The 19,100-nt window shown below is 45.1% G+C and overlaps 1 protein-coding gene and 1 pseudogene across 1 annotated transcript; both read right to left on the minus strand.

The window, feature by feature from the left end:
* Positions 1-336: 336 nt before the first annotated feature.
* On the minus strand, positions 337-4,332 carry LOC127639883 (von Willebrand factor A domain-containing protein 1-like; annotated as a pseudogene).
* Positions 4,333-15,397: 11,065 nt separating this feature from the next.
* Positions 15,398-17,660, minus strand: LOC127639997 (transmembrane protein 88). The gene is given in 4 exon segments (XM_052122367.1): positions 15,398-16,328; positions 16,420-16,592; positions 16,595-16,720; positions 17,499-17,660. Coding segments are annotated over 4 exon segments (570 nt in total). The 5' UTR covers positions 17,542-17,660; the 3' UTR covers positions 15,398-16,100.
* Positions 17,661-19,100: the final 1,440 nt, after the last annotated feature.

Consider the following 19,100-nt stretch of genomic DNA (forward strand, 5'->3'; position numbering starts at 1 on the left):
TCTCTCAATGGGGCGTGTGGTGAGTTGTGTGTGGATCGTGGAGAGTAGCATGAGCTCGTCCTCCGCCAACCGGATTGAGGCGAGTAACCGCACCACCATGAGCACCTACTAAGTAGTGGGAATTGACCGTTCCAAATTGGGGAGAAAAGGGGATAAAATTTCCATCCATCCATCCATCGTCAACCGCTTATCCTGTGTACAGGGTCGCGGGGGGCTGGAGCCTATCCCAGCTAACATTGGCAAAAGGCGGGGGACACCCTGGACAGGTCGCCAGTCCATCGCAGGGGGGGATAAAATTTGAAAAAAAAAAAAACACTCAGACTCATCAGCTGGCAAAATGTGTTTTAATAGGTTTATTCTGTAATACTAGAGTTAAATCTTAGACATCTCAGTTAAAGTCTACATATAAATCAATGCAATAAAGCCTGTAGTTCTGCACAGTAGATAGAATTGGACGCAGTGTCCTCTAACGGCCGCTAGGTGTCACTAGACACACACAATCATAACTGTAAACAGCTCAGAGCTGCAGCTTCAATCTGATTGAAACACATTTTTTTATCAGTCAAATAATCAATTACACAGTATGAGGACAGTCAGTTCACTTCAGATGAGACTAGATCAGATCACTTCTGAAGTTTGGTTCAGTCTGCTTGTATTAGCGTGAGCTGTGTTTGATGAAGCTGCTTGTCTTGATAAAGGATCTTTGTGAACTCTGGTCTTTGATGTGGCGTCACATGGATCAATGACTGATGGACCGTCACGGATCTGTGATTCACACTGAAGCTGCACACAGTTGGACAGATGCAGTTAAATAAAGAAAGCACTGTTATTGTGTATTACGGATGCTTTTGACACAAACATGTGTGTATTCATACCTGTTTAAGTGTGTGCAGTGCAGCATAGCCCCTCCCCTCGCGCCGTGCGATACACCGGTGACACACACACGCGACTTGTGCGGCCCACGTCAGTCAGCAGTGTGGACAGTGAATGTGGTGGCAGATACAGTGAGGAAGATGATGAAGGCCGATCTTCATTCTTCCAGCTCACCCAGAAACCCAGAAGCCCCGCCTCCTCTCCCTGTCCCCGCCAATCAACCTGCACCGAGCCCCGCCCCACTGGGGTCAGCTGAATGTCAGCGAGTGCCGGGAGAACTGAAACATTCAAACAGTCTCACAATCAACCGTACAAAGGTTAAAGACGTTAATTACACTCCCTCGTTCAAACTTTCTTCTATGAAAGCATATGCCCAAAAAATCCCTGTACCTTCCTGTGTGCAGGCTTTGACAGACAACGCCATCTGCTGGCCGGATGAGTGCACTGCAGTGACGGTAATTAGATATTCAGTGTGTGGGTGGAGCTGTGTGAGGAGGGCGGAGCTCTGAAATGAGGTCAGGGTCAAAGTACGGACCGCACTTCTGGGATTCACTCCATATTCCACACGGTACTGCTGAACCTGCTCAGGGTGTATCGGACCCCAGCTCACACGCAAGCGACTCGGACTCGAGTCGGATACCATCACTGTGGCCGGACCAAACTGATCTACAGGAAGAGATCTTCTTTAATTACTTTGTTAGTTAGGGCTTTAAAAAACAACAACAGATGTTAAACAGGTGTAAAGTTCCTTACCCGGCAGGGTTCTGAAGGTAACACTCAGTGTTTTGGCGTTGTAAATGTTGGTCTCGGGAATGAGCCAGGCCGTGTAGGGTGTGTCGGGCTGCAGGTGGGTGAGCTCCGCCCAGTCCACGTCTCCTGAAAGGACGAGTTTGCTGTTGGAGCCCAAGCTGATGGAGGCCGCTGTGCCATCAGATGGGTCGGGCCCGTAATGAAGCCCGTAAGTTCCCAAACCTCCACTGAGCACCGGACGCCACTGCAGCACAGCGCTACGAGAGCGGACGTCACGTACCTGTAAACGATCTGCACGAATCAACTCTGAGACAGAGACAGAGAGAGATAGTTTACTACTTAGTCAGCATGCTATGATTTAGACCACTGGGTGGCGCTGTTATGACTCTGGACTGTTTTGTGGTTCTGCTCTCTAGGAGATGCAGTGCAAAAACTACTGAAACGAGTGATCCAGACAGAAAACAACAACCATTTTAGTACATTTTCTGGAAATACTGTGTCTCTGTGGCACTATGGAAATCCCTCTGTTTGTTTTGAGTGACCCATCCAACCCGACACAACAACACTGACTCAACCAATGGCGTGAGTTGGGGCGGAGCTATCTGTTTGTTCGTTCAACAGCAGATGCGGGGAGTAATCAGAAAGCTGTTGGAAAACAATGTTTATTTTAGTATTCTGGTTGGTGACGCCAGTGGCACAGAAATGACACACTTCAGTTTGAAGTTTTACATCAGATATGCTATCACGAAACTACATGACCTATAGAAAACTTATTGGACAAATAAAAAACGCAACAAAATCATCGGCATATTCATGAGGTTGTTCAATTTTATATCTCCACCAAAATCATTGCAAATATTGTGAATGTTCAATGTATTTCTCGGCCATACCGATAATCGCCTCTCTCAAGTCCTCAGTGATGATGCTGATGTCATCAACGTCAACAAAATACAGGTGCGTCTCAATGGGCGGAGTCACCACTTTACGCAGCACATGATAATTTCCAGGTCCGGTTGAAACGGCCAACACAGACACTCCCTGTCGCCGCAGTGCTGCCATTGGTCCTTCCACCGCTCCTGGCCCCACCCCATCCGTGAGCCAGAGTAGTATTCTGGGCGGGGCTTCAGTGTCAGCCTCATTCTGAAACATTCTCTCGGCCAATCACAATGCATCCTCAGTGTTCGTGTCTCCGTGGAGCTGTTGCGTTCTCCTCAGCGCCTCCTGTAGGCCGTTCTGAGTATTGTACACATCTGGGCCGAATTCGAGTCTAGGCTCCGTTCCCACCTGCACAAGGCCCACCCTCACCTGGCCGTGGCCCAATCGGAACGGCTGCAGGAGCTCCGACAGGAAGTGCAGCAACTGAGAAAACTCATGAGAATTGATGCTACCGGACGAGTCCAGAAGCAGCAGGATGTTTCCCTCACAACAGTTCGAAACTTGAAGACAGAGACAGACAGATATAACTGCACTGACACTTTCTCCATTTCATTATACTGTACAAGAGAGAGCAACTTTCAAACCTCAAGATCATCAGGAAAAGCTCAAATGTAACTACAGTCTTACCTGGGCAAAAAGCATCTTTCTCTGTGGACAGCCAATCAAAAGCAGCTCTGTGTTGTGATGGAATAAAACAGATATTTATATTTATCTATATATATCTATATTTCATTAGGAGGGCTCTTAGGATGCTAATGGATTGAGAACTCCAGGTTTTATAAACTTATTTTTCCCTGTCATAGATTTACTGTGTTTTTGTTGTTGATTTTTCTCTCATTTTCTCCCCAATCTGGAACGCCCAATTCCCAGTGTGCTCCAAGTCCTCGTGGTGGCATAGTGACTCGCCTCAATCCAGGTGGTCACCACGAGGACTGCCAGTGCCACCACGAGGACTTAGAGCACATTGGAAATCGGCATTCCAAATTAGGGATAAATAAAATTTTGTTGGGTGTAATGCATTACTAAGTAATTAATGACTGTAATTAAATTACTTTTTCATTGAAAAAAGTAAAGTAAGGGATTACTCTTATTTTTTTACAGTAATTTAATTACAGTTACTTCTGATGTAATTATGTTACATCAATTCGATATAAAACAATAGTGAATTTAAAATCGAAATGTAACGTCTAATGTTAAAATATGTTTTCTAATTTAACGCCGCCCCTTTAAATTCTTTGGGCATATCAATAATAATTTATTTGGTTTATTTGAAAGAATTAAAATAACAGTTTCATGTCTATCCTTGTATTTTTCACTGGTCGATGTTGATCAGGGTTTAGAAAGTAATTAGTAATGCAAATTAGTAATCTAATTACACGGTAGAAGATGTAATTAGTAGTTAGTAACGCATTACTTTTTTTAGAGTAACTTACCCAACACTGCTCTTAACAACATACACATATATGAGTTAGTTACTCCTCACGTGACGCTCACCTGAGCAGCGCGTGCAGGTGGCCCACAGGCACGCGCACAACGCCAGGATCCAGACGAACCGGAGCCGGTCCATTTGAATGCAGATCTTGTGAAGTTACCGACAGGAGCAGCTGAAGGTTCGTTTGAGTTCGTCCATTGAGAAGTTTATAGAAAGTTACCTGATTCCAGAGCCGGACGTCATCTCAGTGAACCTGGTGATCACGTGGAACTATTATTTAAGGAAACCCTGTTTTAAATGCACCGTCTTTATAACCCACACCTGACAGTTAGATCTCTTTTCAGCTCTTGTTAGTTAATATCTGCACAGAGCTGACACCAGTAACTCCTCCCCAGCGCTCCGTGCGTTTGACGCGTTTTTGACGCCCCCCCAGTGCAGCGTCTGATGCGCGTTGCGTACTGAACGCAGACTTTAGCCAGGACTTCTGGCCCCATAAGATGCATTATAATAAGTTATGCCACACCTAATGTACACTGCGCGCGCGCGAGGGGATGCTTGTAAAGGGAGAGCTCTCATTGCGTCACGTTTGGTTTATTATAACAGGAGCGTCCTAGCTGCGTCGCGTCGCGTTGCTCGGTTTCAGGGTGTGACACGTGCCCAGACATTCACTCAGTGATCAAGAAAGACTTGCGGTTAATATCAGACATGATTAGAGAGAGAGACTTCTGATGCACAGATTATATCTTTAATCTTTCTCTTTAAACATTAAAGTACTGAATGCAATCATGGTGGCATCAGATGGTACTGAATCGAATCATGGTGGCATCAGATGTACTGCATGCAATCATGGTGGCATCAGATGTACTGCATGCAATCATGGTGGCATCAGATGGTACTGAATGCAATCATGGTGGCATCAGATGTACTGAACACAATCATGGTGGCATCAGATGTACTGAACGCAATCATGGTGGCATCAGATGGTTTCTGAATGCAATCATGGTGGCATCAGATGTACTGAATGCAATCATGGTGGCATCAGATGTACTGAACGCAATCATGATGGCATCAGATGGTACTGAACGCAATCATGGTGGCATCAGATGTACTGAATGCAATCATGGTGGCATCAGATGGTACTGCAATGCAATAATGGTGGCATCAGATGTACTGAATGCAATCATGGTGGCATCAGATGGTACTGCAATGCAATCAATGGTGGCATCAGATGGTACTGAATGCAATCATGGTGGTATCAGATGGTACTGTAATGCAATAATGGTGGCATCAGATGGTACTGAATGCAATCATGGTGGCATCAGATGGTACTGAATGCAATCATGGTGGCATCAGATGGTACTGCAATGCGATCATGGTGGCATCAGATGGTACTGAATGCGATCATGGTGGCATCAGGTGGTACTGAATGCGATCATGGTGGCATCAGATGTACTGCAATGCGATCATGGTGGCATCAGATGGTACTGAATGCAATCATGGTGGCATCAAATGGTACTGCAATGCCTTAATGGTGGCATCAGATGGTACTGAATGCAATCATGGTGGCATCAGATGGTACTGCAATGCAATAATGGTGGCATCAGATGGTACTGAATGCGATCGTGGTGGCATCAGATGGTACTGAATGCGATCATGGTGGCATCAGATGGTACTGAATGCGATCATGGTGGCATCAGATGTACTGCAATGCAATCATGGTGGCATCAGATGGTACTGAATGCAATCATGGTGGCATCAGATGGTACTGAATGAATGCCATGTTCATATGATTTTGACATAGTAAATGGAGCAGGCTGAAAAAAATCATGAATGTAGATCATGGGTGGGCATGGGTTGGCATTGCCCCCGCCTAGAGTTTCCATGTGCTCTCCTAGTCACATGGCAAAACACCCAAGGTGGACCCCTAACTAGACGATGAGACCACCCATAACGCTCAGAATGCCTGCCGAACATCCCGACCCTGACCCTGATAGTAAATCATGTTTGTGCATCAATGTTGGATTCTGCTGGAGAGGGTGAAATATTCTCATTACCACTCCAGATGAATGTGTGTCACATCTGACTGAGGTGAGTGTATGATGTGTTTTTGATGTTTTATAGGTGACTCACAAATGACGGCATGTCCATTAACTCCAGATACATGGAACAACTGATCACACAGCACTCAGCAGAGCTCTATGAACTGTACTTATCAGAGCATTAGAGACAGACAGCCAGAGAGAGAGACAGGTCCCATCAGCCCTTGTGTTTCTGCTGTAGTTCTTTGTGAGTGTTTGGATCAGGTTTGGAAAGTGTTTGGAAACCCACGCAGTGAGGGAATGGAACATGTCTGTCCACATACAAAGCTCTGATTGAGACAAACACAAGTGCTGGTTGAGCTGAAGTTAAATGTCAAATGGGTATTGCTAAAGAAAACACTTCAAACTGGCATTATGCTTTTCCAGAGCGCGCACAAACTGCTCCTCGTGTCCCACTCCACATGCCAAAATAAAGCCGTCTGGACTCGCCTCAGTTTGTCCCTTGGACTGTGTCGGGTGTTTTATATTCAGCTGAATGTTCAATCTGAATGACGTTCAGGCACTGAGTGATGAATTTTCATATGCAGTTAATGTTGGAATGAATGTTCAGTTGAAGCAGACAAAGAGAATGACTTCCGAAGGCGATGAATAGGTCCTCGGGCGAGAGAAACTGTCGATCTGCTCTGACGTAAAAGACCTTTACTGAGCCCAGAAAATAGCAGAGTAGAAATACCAAACCAGAAGCGAGGAAACAAGTCATTTCCATTATTCCTGTCTTCTGCTCTGAGAGAGAAACCCATCACTAGTGAGATCACTGAAGCTCAGACGGACTTAAAACTAGAATAGACCATTCATTTTATTTCCCCTTCTGTCTGAAGATGTGCAAATATCATATATGTGAACTGATTAATGAGTTGTAATTTATTATACTGTATATCAGGGGTCTTCAACCATTTTTAGGTCCAGGACCCCTTGTTGGGTAGACAGTCGGAGGCGTTACTATTACTTTTAATTATGTTGATTTGAGAGTCACCGTCTTGTGTGTGTGGAAAATTAAAGGTGCAGTATGTCAGATTCAGAAACACTTGTTATTAGTGACACCAGTGGCCGTTCGGTGAACTGCAGCCTATTGCTCGCGCTCATGCACACACTCCATAGCGACACCTGTGGCCGTTCAGTGAACTGCAGCCTGTTTCTCGCGCTCGTGCACACACTCCATAGCGACACCTGTGGCCGTTCAGTGAACTGCAGCCTATTGCTCGCGCTCGTGCACACACTCCATAGTGACACCTGTGGCCGTTCAGTGAACTGCAGCCTATTGCACGCGCTCGTGCACACACTCCATAGCGACACCTGTGGCCGTTCAGTGAACTGCAGCCTATTGCTCACGCTCGTGCACACACTCCATAGCGACACAACAAATGATGCCTAGCAAAACAACAAACTTTGACAGAGTTTACCTTGAGCACTGAGGTTGTTCATTGTTGGCATTTAAGCCATCAGTCCTCGCTATTTCAACTTCATTGTTTAAAAATCATGTTTAATAGCGGAATTCCTGTTTAACAACTACTCCACATGACCCTAAAGAGAAAGATCCACCAATCAGAGAACTATGCCCGCCCACACCCATGCCACTCTGTAAATGATGCAAACGAGTCGGTCACCCTCTTTATATTTCCATCGGTTTATATCATTCGCAATGCTTCATGGGATTGTAGTTCATGCTCTTGTGAAAGACTTTACACTGATCTCAAATATATTTGTACTTGAAATCAAAGTTTGTAATGTTGTAATTTACCTCGGAGCTGGTTGGTTTGGTTCATGGCACGCAACTCTTTTACGAAGACTTTTATGAAATCTCAATTGAAGAAATGAATGGGGAAATAGTTCCGGAACCCAGACGACTGATAAAGGCTGTTTCTCGATGTTCTCCGTGTGCTTTGTGTTTCTCATGGATCCACTGCTGAAGTTCAGTTCAGTCCTCAAGAACGCCAGAGATTGCATTGAAATACCCGGATGTGTTCTTGATCATGCTGAATATCGAGGATGCATCGGATAATGACTTGCGAGCAAGAACTTGGTACTACGGTGGCAGACGAAGGACATTTATCGTTGTGTTTTCTCTCAAGAATTTGAGAGTCGTGGGTTCTGGGTATCTCAGCGAGTATTGACACTGACTATCACAGCTGGAGTCGTGAGTTTGAATCCAGGGCGTGTGGAGTGACTCCAGCCAGGTCTCCTTAGCAACCAAATTGGCCCGGTTGCTAGGGAGGGTAGAGTCACATGGGGTAACCTCCTCGTGGTCGCTATAATGTGGTTCTCGCTCTCGGTGGGGCATGTGGTGAGTTGTGCGTGGATGCCGCGGAGAAATGCGTCAAGCCTCCACACGCGCTACGTCTCCACGGTAATGCGCTCAACAAGTCACGTGATAAGATGCACGGATTGACGGTGTCAGACACAACTGAGATTCGTTCTTTGCCACCCGGATTGAGGCGAGTCACTACGCCACCACGAGGACTTAGAACGCATTGGGAATTGGGCGTTACAGATTGGGGGAAAAAGGGGGAAAAAAAGAGAAGTTATACTTGGTCAATATTTGTTGTTATTTGGGGCATCATTTAATGAAATAAAGGCTGATAAAGAACACATCCGGTTAATTATATGCATTCTCGATACTTGCATACTTGATTATTGAAAGTGAATTTCAGCAGTGAATGATGACGTCCAACGAGCCCCAGAAAAGCACATTGAGAAACCAGCTGATACAAGCATACATGTGATTGGTAATGCTTCGACTCTGGCACACCACATGGGCTGTTTTCTGCGTAGACACAACACTCATGTCCATGATGTCCAGAGAAGTGAGAATGTACTTCTGGAACAAGCGATGAACGAGACGGTTTGATTCTGCCTGCGGTCGATTAGTTTCATCTTCTGTGAATAATTCCAGAGTGGACATCATGATCAACTACCCCTGCACTGCAGCAGTTTACAAGCACACACATAAAACTCACACATAAATCACCAGCACACACTCTTAGCCCATGAAAAATGGGCTGACGGCAACGAGGCGTTAATCACATGAGAGAGAGCGCATTAAAGAGGTGAAATGTTGGACTGTAATCAGAGTTCCTGCCATCACCATCCGGCAGTTTTCCAGCTGAAGAGAGCCGAGCACAGATAAGAGCCGGTGCAGTGCGTTATGGGAGAAACATTGAGTGTCTGTACGGTGGGTCATTAGATCATTTTTACTCTCAAACACTCGCAGTGGGCGGATGAATGTTTCATCTGGTATCAGCGGCTCCATAGACCGTGAAGACTTGTTTGGACCTGAGGAGGAAGAGCAGTGTAATTAACAGCAGAAACTGTCACATGCACTTTAATAAAACCCTGTGCTGACACACACTAATGACTGCTGCAGAGTCACGAAATATTTCAGTTTATAAAGTAGACTCTCATTTTAACCTAAGGAACTGTAATGTGCCTGTAAATGTGTGATTGTGCTCTACACTCACCGGGCACTATATTAGGGACATCTGTACACCTACTCATCCATGTGATTATCTGATCAGCCAATCGTGTGGCAGCAGTGCATGAAATCATACAGATACGGGTCAGGAGCTTCAGTTCATGTTCACATCAACCATCAGAATGGGGAAAAATGATCTCTGTGATTTTGGAGTGTGGCATGATTGTTGGAGTCAGGCGGGCAGGTTTGAGTATCTCTAGAATTTACTCCGAATGAAACTCATCCAGTGATGGTCAGTTCTGTGTATGAAACACACCCAGTGATGGTCAGTTCTGTGTATGAAACACATCCAGTGATGGTCAGTTCTGTGCATGAAACACACCCAGTGATGGTCAGTTCTGTGTATGAAACACATCCAGTGATGGTCAGTTCTGTGTATGAAACACATCCAGTGATGGTCAGTTCTGTGCATGAAACTCATCCAGTGATGGTCAGTTCTGTGCATGAAACACACCCAGTGATGGTCAGTTCTGTGTATGAAACACATCCAGTGATGGTCAGTTCTGTGCATGAAACACACCCAGTGATGGTCAGTTCTGTGTATGAAACACGTCCAGTGATGGTCTGTTCTGTGTATGAAACACATCCAGTGATGGTCAGTTCTGTGTATGAAACACACCCAGTGATGGTCAGTTCTGTGTATGAAACACGTCCAGTGATGATCAGTTCTGTGTATGAAACACATCCAGTGATGGTCAGTTCTGTGTATGAAACACACCCAGTGATGGTCAGTTCTGTGTATGAAACACGTCCAGTGATGGTCTGTTCTGTGTATGAAACTCATCCAGTGATGGTCAGTTCTGTGTATGAAACTCATCCAGTGATGGTCAGTTCTGTGTATGAGACACATCCAGTGATGGTCAGTTCTGTGTATGAAACACATCCAGTGATGGTCAGTTCTGTGTATGAGACACATCCAGTGATGGTCAGTTCTGTGTATGAGACACATCCAGTGATGGTCAGTTCTGTGCATGAAACACACCCAGTGATGGTCAGTTCTGTGTATGAAACACGTCCAGTGATGGTCAGTTCTGTGCATGAAACACACCCAGTGATGGTCAGTTCTGTGTATGAAACACTTCCAGTGATGGTCAGTTCTGCGTATGAAACACATCCAGTGATGGTCAGTTCTGTGGATGAAACACATCCAGTGATGGTCAGTTCTGCGGATGAAACACGTCCAGTGATGGTCAGTTCTGCGTATGAAACTCATCCAGTGATGGTCAGTTCTGCATATGAAACTCATCCAGTGATGGTCAGTTCTGTGTATGAAACACATCCAGTGATGGTCAGTTCTGCGTATGAAACACATCCAGTGATGGTCAGTTCTGCGTATGAAACTCATCCAGTGATGGTCAGTTCTGCGTATGAAACACGTCCGGTGATGGTCAGTTCTGTGTATGAAACACGTCCAGTGATGGTCAGTTCTGCGTATGAAACTCATCCAGTGATGGTCAGTTCTGTGTATGAAACACATCCAGTGATGGTCAGTTCTGCGTATGAAACACATCCGGTGATGGTCAGTTTTGCGTATGAAACTCATCCAGTGATGGTCAGTTCTGTGTATGAAACACGTCCGGTGATGGTCAGTTCTGCGTATGAGACACGTCCAGTGATGATCAGTTCTGCGTATGAAACTCGTCCAGTGATGGTCAGTTCTGCGTATGAAACACATCCAGTGATGATCAGTTCTGCGTATGAGACACATCCAGTGATGATCAGTTCTGCGTATGAAACACGTCCAGTGATGATCAGTTCTGCGTATGAGACACATCCAGTGATGGTCAGTTCTGCGTATGAAACTCATCCGGTGATGGTCAGTTCTGCGTATGAAACACGTCCGGTGATGGTCAGTTCTGCGTATGAAACACGTCCGGTGATGGTCAGTTCTGCGTATGAAACACGTCCGGTGATGGTCAGTTCTGTGTATGAAACACGTCCAGTGATGGTCAGTTCTGTGTATGAAACACGTCCGGTGATGGTCAGTTCTGTGTATGAAACACGTCCGGTGATGGTCAGTTCTGTGTATGAAACACATCCAGTGATGGTCAGTTCTGTGTATGAAACACGTCCGGTGATGGTCAGTTCTGTGTATGAAACACGTCCGGTGATGGTCAGTTCTGTGTATGAAACACATCCGGTGATGGTCAGTTCTGTGTATGAAACACGTCCGGTGATGGTCAGTTCTGTGTATGAAACACGTCCGGTGATGGTCAGTTCTGTGTATGAAACACGTCCAGTGATGGTCAGTTCTGTGTATGAAACACGTCCGGTGATGGTCAGTTCTGTGTATGAAACACGTCCAGTGATGGTCAGTTCTGTGGATGAAACACGTCCAGTGATGGTCAGTTCTGTGTATGAGACACATCCAGTGATGGTCAGTTCTGTGGATGAAACACGTCCGGTGATGGTCAGTTTTGTGTATGAAACTCATCCAGTGATGGTCAGTTTTGTGTATGAAACTCATCCAGTGATGGTCAGTTCTGTGGATGAAACACGTCCAGTGATGGTCAGTTCTGTGTATGAGACACATCCAGTGATGGTCAGTTCTGTGGATGAAACACGTCCAGTGATGGTCAGTTCTGTGTATGAGACACGTCCAGTGTTGGTCAGTTCTGTGTATGAAACTCATCTAGTGATGGTCAGTTCTGTGGATGAAACACATCCAGTGATGGTCAGTTCTGTGTATGAGACACATCCAGTGATGGTCAGTTCTGTGGATGAAACACGTCCAGTGATGGTCAGTTCTGTGTATGAGACACATCCAGTGATGGTCAGTTCTGTGTATGAAACTCATCTAGTGATGGTCAGTTCTGTGGATGAAACACGTCCAGTGATGGTCAGTTCTGTGGATGAAACACTTGATGATGAGATCAACAGAGAATGGTCAGACTGGTTTGAGCTGGTAAAGTCTACAGTAACTCAGATAACCACTCTGTATAATTATGCTGAAGAATATAATCTCTGAATGCTGTTCTGAGACGCGGGTTGGCACTGTTTTGGTGGCACGAGGGAGACCTACACAATATTAGACAGATAGAAGTCTATGGTAACTCAGATAGCCACTCTGTACATGTACATCTGTGAGTGCATGTCTGATCACTGTGTGAGTGTTTCTAAGTGTGTCAGTAATGTTTGATATATTTGGTAAATAATCGTTTCTGTGTGACTGTCCATGTTTGAGTGGTTGTGAAAAGAGCTGTGATTGTCGTCATGCTATGGACCAGACAAAAATGGCTGAATTCAAAGAAAATAATTTCCTAAGCACGTCCGTATGCCAGCAGCGTAACATTCTTTCTCTTTACCGACATTACCGAAGAGCGCACGGTGGTAACTCATACAGGACCCGTGCGCTCACACAGAGACAGGACACGAAACACAAGACAGCATATGGGACGTTGATGTCACGGTCACATGGATGTGACTGTAATAATGTATTTAGGACTCGTTAATTGTGAGCAGATATTAAAATCTCTCATTATGCACTTAAGAGCATTTCAGACATTTTAGTGCAGATTGAGTGTGTTTATCAGGTTAGCGACTTGGTAAACAGCTTTAAATGAGGCGGCATCTGTCACAATAATTGATAGCCCTAAACTCACACCATTTGTTGAGCCAGTGTTGCTGTATATGAGTTTGGGCGGGACCATGTTTGTATTTCTCAATGCCGTTTGGTGACTCTGGGTGTCGCTAGTGGTGCAGAAATTACACACAAACTGAGAAATGAGATTTAGGGCCCTAATTTAAGAGCTCTAAGCAGAGCACTATGCCATAAGTCAGTGGGGTGGCCATTAGGTTTGCTAGTTTCGTGCAAGCATGGGCTAAGTTTAGGCAAAATGGGTTTGGTGAAGTTGCACATGCAAAGTGTTAATGTGCTGGATGTGCTGGATAACACACCTCACTAATTCGGAGGTGTGTCCTATTATAGTCCATTCCTCAAGCACCAACAATATAAAGACAGCTAATGAAGTTGCTAGTGTAAACAGACCAACCTGATCTCATGAAAATTGGTATATAATTTAAGTTGGCTATTTCATGTGGTCTCACACGATGTTGTTTGCATAAACTCGTACAACTTCGTCACGTGCAAATTCCCGGAAGTAAGCGTGAGTTCTGCGCACGAGGAGTTAAGGACATCTTTATTAATATTATACCCGTTCCCAAACCCCTTATACAAACCTAACCCATCAGTAGAGCATGTAAACATGACAGGACGCTGTTGTGTTTCCAAACAATTTTACTCTGCGACAATCTACGACAACAGGTGGAAAAATACCAATACAAATTAGATCATCAAATGTAAATAAAAACATGATCAAAATGACTGAAAATAAACCATGACCTATAGTTGTGTGAACACAAATCATAAAACACTTACAACTGTCAGGACATAGTTAATGTCACTATATTTTCAGACTTTATCGCCACCTGCTGGTGGAGTCTCAAACTGCAAATCTGAGTTTAGACTTTGTGCTGAAAACAGACGTGCTACTGAAACATCTTTTCTCAGGAAAATAACAAATGAACATGCAATACACACATTGTTTGTGTGCATACACCCACAGAGAGCGCAAATACTTCCACGCGCACTTGTGCATCCAGAGTTAGCGCTCTCGCGAAGATTGAACAATACGTATGGCACGGTTGTTGTGCCTAGCGCGCTCACGGAAATAGAACCCTTACCATATTGAAACGACATATTCAGCTTTGGATCTTTTGTCATTAGAGCCTAAATCTGACTCTTTTATTTTATTGAATGATAAAAAGTTTCAAAACTAAATGAAAGTAAAGCAGCATAAAGTGACATTAGACTGAATTGATCATTTTTAAAGAGTATTTGATATAAATCTCTGATCCATTCTGTCTGTCTCCCTGCTGGTTGTCATTATTTGTCATTACATCGACGCTCTCTCATCCCATTATGTTGCCATGGCAAAGGTCCAGTCGCTGCCTGTTGTCATGGTGATAAATCATAGTATGGAGGGGGACACATTAAGAGTTTTGGATATGCACATGAGAGCCGTGTGTCGAGGTCAAACTGTGCGTTTATTAGTGTTAACCTCCAATCAGATCATTTATAATGGCAACAGTGAGTGTAACCTCTGACTGACTGTCATATTGAGTTTGCAAAAACATGGTTAAAAACAAATCAAGCTTCATCACTTTAATCGTGCTGTAATCTGTGGATGCATCCAGTGCTGGCGATGATAGCAGTCGGACGGGTTATGGACAGAATGTTTGTTGGAAATGACATGTATTCTGTGCGGATGACTTCTGTGCCGGTATATTCTCTGTTAAATGAGAATGTTGAAAGTGTTGAAGAGAGTTGGAGACCCAGGGCCGTGTACAGACATGCACACGTGTGTTTGACATGATTATAATGTAATCGGATCCTTCACACAGTCCCGTACACGATCTACACATGATAAACTGGTTAAAGATGAAGATTATTTCGGCTCTGGTTTCACAGTTTTGGATGGTTTAATGTTTCTCTCCAGCGCTCTATATTACAGGAATATTCCTGAACCTCATGAATAATTCATGTTCGGAGATATTATTACAGCACTCTGGGGCACATCTGATGTAAATGTGAGCTTCAGATTTCTGCATGGAAGTTAAATGACAGGTTTGATGTGAGTTTGTTTATTCACATTACCTCCCATAAGAGCATGCACAGAGCGGGTGAACACGTCTCTAAACAGATTCACAGAGTTAGTGCAGTTATTCGTGTACAATGGGAACATGGCTTGGGTGCTTCTGAAGCATGTGACCCATCGTTACCTTCAGATTGTGTCATGTGCAGAAATACAGAAATAACCACAAGAGCAATAATGGCAATATTGTTTATTGACGTACTGTCTGAATAAAATACAATATAAGTGTGTATCAGATTAAACATATAAACATACATGAACTTTAACAGATGATAATAACTTTACAGCAATACTTTGATCTGCATGAGAAACAATAAATCACAGACACATTGGAAGATATCTAAAGATTCACAGAATCCTCAGAAACCAGAATAAAACATTACAGCAACTGTTGAAGTTTGCTGTTCCTTGGTCATCTCCTTTGGCTTGTTCACTGGGGCTTTTCTATTAAAGTGATATTTCTAATGTATAATCTACCATCACGTTTGATGACTTTACGACATTACAGATATTACGGCTGTATTACACAATCGTTTACAGGATGTTTGTGTGAAATGTGCTGCTCAAATAAGAATGACTTGAATCTGGTGTCTTTTCATAATAATTCACAATATTTACAATTATAATCATTTTCAGTAACTTTCCTTTAACATGTGGAAATACAACAAACTCTTGTGAAAACACACGCAAGGACAACAGAGGAATTCTCTCTGAGATAATAAAGTCTTAATATTAGCAGAGCAATGTGTTGGTGGTGCACAGATGTGATTTTAGTAACGCCGCCGCTGTCCCCTGACCTCTCGCACCCCTTGACCTTTAGGATTAGAGAGGATAGAACTGGAGGTCATCCTGAATGCTGACCTGAAATTGGTGGGTGTGTCTGTCCGTCAAACCCAAGCACGGACGTCCCACCTCCAGCCCAGGCCCCGCCCTCTGTACCAAGCTCCTGTGATTGGCTGAAAATATAAGAGGAGGTGGAGTCTCCTGAGTAGAGCGCAGAATGTCGCCGCGGCGACCACAACCAACGGTGACATCATAACAAAGCCCAGGATGATGAGGCCGGAGCAACTGTTATCGTCAAGGTAACGGCAGAGAGCAGCCGGTGACGCCAGAACCTACAAAGGCAAAATCATGATATCAGAATATTTGTCGTGAGTTTATGAACGTGTCATTCATGTGCATTAATGGGCGTATGATCGGCCTCACCCGCGAGTGGCACAGGAAGCCGGCGTATAGCAGCAGAGCGGCGGGCAGCAGTATGAGACTGAACAGCAGAACCATCAGGCCCACACACACCAGCGCCAACATCATGTCCCACAGCAGCAGAACCAGCGCCCACAAAACACATCCGCAGCGACCCCGCCGGGGCCCCCACACCACCCGTCACACTGTGCTGGAGGAGGCGGCAGCATCCGTATCCCATCACCCACATCAAAGTCTTCATCGCCTCCATCATCCAACAGCACAGACATACCGCACATCCTGAAGACACACTGTTCCCGTGTTGCTGTAGTCAGTGCATGTATGAAATAAAACAGATCATACTCATAAATAAAACAGAGGACAGTCTGGGGTGATTTTAGGCTCATGGAAATGAAGATGATGATAGTGAACTGAAGCACAACTCTATACTAACACTCGCAAGCGCCGGTCGATCAGAGGAAACACTGCTGTAGACTCGCTTCATTTACTCGATACAATCATAGATAGCACACGTGCATCTCAGAGATGTCTGTTTCACATCTGGAGATCATGATCACATCTGCTAAACTGTCTCATTGACGTGCGAGATTAAACGCATCATATAAACGTATCGCAGATGTGCAAACAAGCTAACACAAGTCTTCACACACTGACAGACGTCTGCTGATGTATGTGTGTATCAGGGACTCCTGACGGATTTCAAGACAACTGTTTAAAAACTCGATTCATTCATTGGTTCTCTTCAGCTTGATTAATCCATCTTGTGTCAGTCTCCTGAACACTTTTGAACGAACACTTTAGAATCAGAGGAAGAAATGAAACTCGGATGTGTCCAGATACATTTGTGATGTGCATTCAGAGGGAGTGGTATTGTCGTGGGATCCCTCGGAAGATGCCTGATATGCCCTATTAATGCTGCCTAGGTAGTTAACTTAAGTCGGTTTTGGAACACACCCACAGTTTGGATCTTCTAACGAATCAGTAACAGAAGAAAGAGGAAAACATATTTATAATAACAGTTTGACTTAACATGAAATGGAATAAACTCTCATTGTATATGTTCAGAGGAAGAATAGTCTTACCTGCCGCAGGGCTGAAGAGATTTAAACTAGAGACCACAAACATCAGACAGAGAGAGAGATACAGAGAGAGAGATACAGAGACCGAGAGAGAGAGAGAGAGACTGAGAGAGAGATACAGAGAGAGAGATACAGAGACCGAGAGAGAGAGAGAGAGAGACTGAGAGAGAGATACAGAGAAAGAGAGACAGAGAGAGAGAGAGACCGAGAGAGAGAGACTGAGAGAGAGAGAGAGACAGAAACAGAGAGAGAGAGACTGAGAAAGAGATACAGAGAGAGAGAGAGTGAGTGAGAGAGAGACACTTAACAGTATTTAGGGGACCAACACCAGCTAAATGTATCAATTCAGGCAGGAAAATTAAAACAAATACAAAACACGACTCAAGAAGAATCATTGGCAAAGAAAACTCTTTGAAAATTATAAACAAAGAAAATTATAAACAAATTAACCTATTTCCAAACATTAAGACAGAATATAAATTGGCATCATATCTGACCAATATGAAAGACTGTCGCATCACAGGAAGCTTCTGAAGGAGTGTTCACAGACAGAACCGGAGACCCAGAGAGGACAGACCGTGTTCACACTGCACTGAAGGAGTCTGTAGAGACGGGTCGACACGGACAGAACCGGAGACCCAGAGAGGACGGACCGTGTTCACACTGCACTGAAGGAGTCTGTAGAGACGGGTCGACACAGACAGAACCAGAGACCCAGAGAGGACAGACTGTGTTCACACTGCACTGAAGGAGTCTGTAGAGACGGGTCGACACGGACAGAACCGGAGACCCAGAGAGGACAGACCGTGTTCACACTGCACTGAAGGAGTCTGTAGAGACGGGACGACACAGACAGAACCGGAGACCCAGAGAGGACGGACCGTGTTCACTCTGCACTGAAGGAGTCTGTAGAGACGGGACGACACAGACAGAACCGGAGACCCAGAGAGGACAGACCGTGTTCACGCTGCACTGAAGGAGTCTGTAGAGACGGGTCAACACAGACAGAACCGGAGACCCAGAGAGGACAGACCATGTTGACTCTGCACTGAAAGAGTCTGTAGAGACGGGACGACACAGACAGAACCGGAGACCCAGAGAGGACGGACCGTGTTCACGCTGCACCGAAGGAGTCTGTAGAGACGGGACGACACAGACAGAACCAGAGACCCAGAGAGGACAGACCGTGTTCACACTGCACTGAAGGAGTCTGTAGAGACGGGTCGACACAGACAGAACCGGAGACCCAGAGAGGACAGACTGTGTTCAGGCTGCACTGAAGGAGTCTGTAGAGACGGGACGACACGGACAGAACCAGAGACCCAGAGAGGACAGACCGTGTTCACGCTGCACCGAAGGAGTCTGTAGAGACGGGTCAACACGGACAGAACCGGAGGCCCAGAGAGGACAGACCGTGTTCACGCTGCACTGAAGGAGTCTGTAGAGACGGGTCGACACGGACAGAACCGGAGACCCAGAGAGGACAGACCGTGTTCACGCTGCACTGAAGGAGTCTGTAGAGACGGGTCGACACAGACAGAACCGGAGACCCAGAGAGGACGGACCGTGTTCACGCTGCACTGAAGGAGTCTGTAGAGACGGGTC

Source organism: Xyrauchen texanus, chromosome 48 (genome assembly GCF_025860055.1).
Source record: "Xyrauchen texanus isolate HMW12.3.18 chromosome 48, RBS_HiC_50CHRs, whole genome shotgun sequence".
NCBI classification, from domain to species: Eukaryota; Metazoa; Chordata; class Actinopteri; order Cypriniformes; family Catostomidae; genus Xyrauchen; species Xyrauchen texanus.